The 494-nt window shown below is 37.0% G+C and overlaps 1 protein-coding gene across 1 annotated transcript in view; it reads left to right on the forward strand.

The window, feature by feature from the left end:
• LOC144245678 (ubiquitin carboxyl-terminal hydrolase 9X-like) overlaps nt 1-494 on the forward strand; it is a 137,960-nt gene that overhangs the window by 73,724 nt on the left and 63,742 nt on the right. The window contains 1 exon segment of the mRNA XM_077781009.1: nt 451-489. Coding sequence (XP_077637135.1) covers nt 451-489 — 39 coding nt within the window.

Here is a 494-nt window from a genome sequence, read left to right on the forward strand (position 1 = left end):
TGCAGGGCACCTGGCTGGCTCAAGTCAATGGAGCATATAGCTCTTAATCTCAAGAGTTTTGAGTTTAAGGGGCACCTGGGTGGCTCAGTCTGTTAAGTGGCCGACTTTGGCTCAGGTCATGATCTCACAGTTCGTGGGTTCAAGCCCCGGGTCAGGCTTTGTGCTGACAACGAGTTTTGAGTTCAAGCCCCATACTGGATTTACAGATTACTATTAAAAATATTTTTTTTAAGTGTGGTTAGTGCTTAGTAAACAAAGTAATATTTTTCAGTAATGTCTGTACTGTTTGTAAACTGATTTTTACTTGCTATTTATAATTAGTTGGAAAAAGGTAATTCAAACACCTTCTGTTTTATCTCTTTGCTAGAAGGTGTTCCTATTTTATTTACCAGTTACCTGGATTTTTAAAAATTTAACATGACTTTGCGAATTCATATTACATAATTGCAGAATACAGCAAGAGAGAGAGGTAAACTTTCAGGTGACTATTTTAT

The sequence above is a fragment of the Crocuta crocuta genome, unplaced genomic scaffold, assembly GCF_008692635.1.
Source record: "Crocuta crocuta isolate KB4526 unplaced genomic scaffold, BGI_CrCroc_1.0 scaffold2088, whole genome shotgun sequence".
Classification (NCBI taxonomy): Eukaryota; Metazoa; Chordata; class Mammalia; order Carnivora; family Hyaenidae; genus Crocuta; species Crocuta crocuta.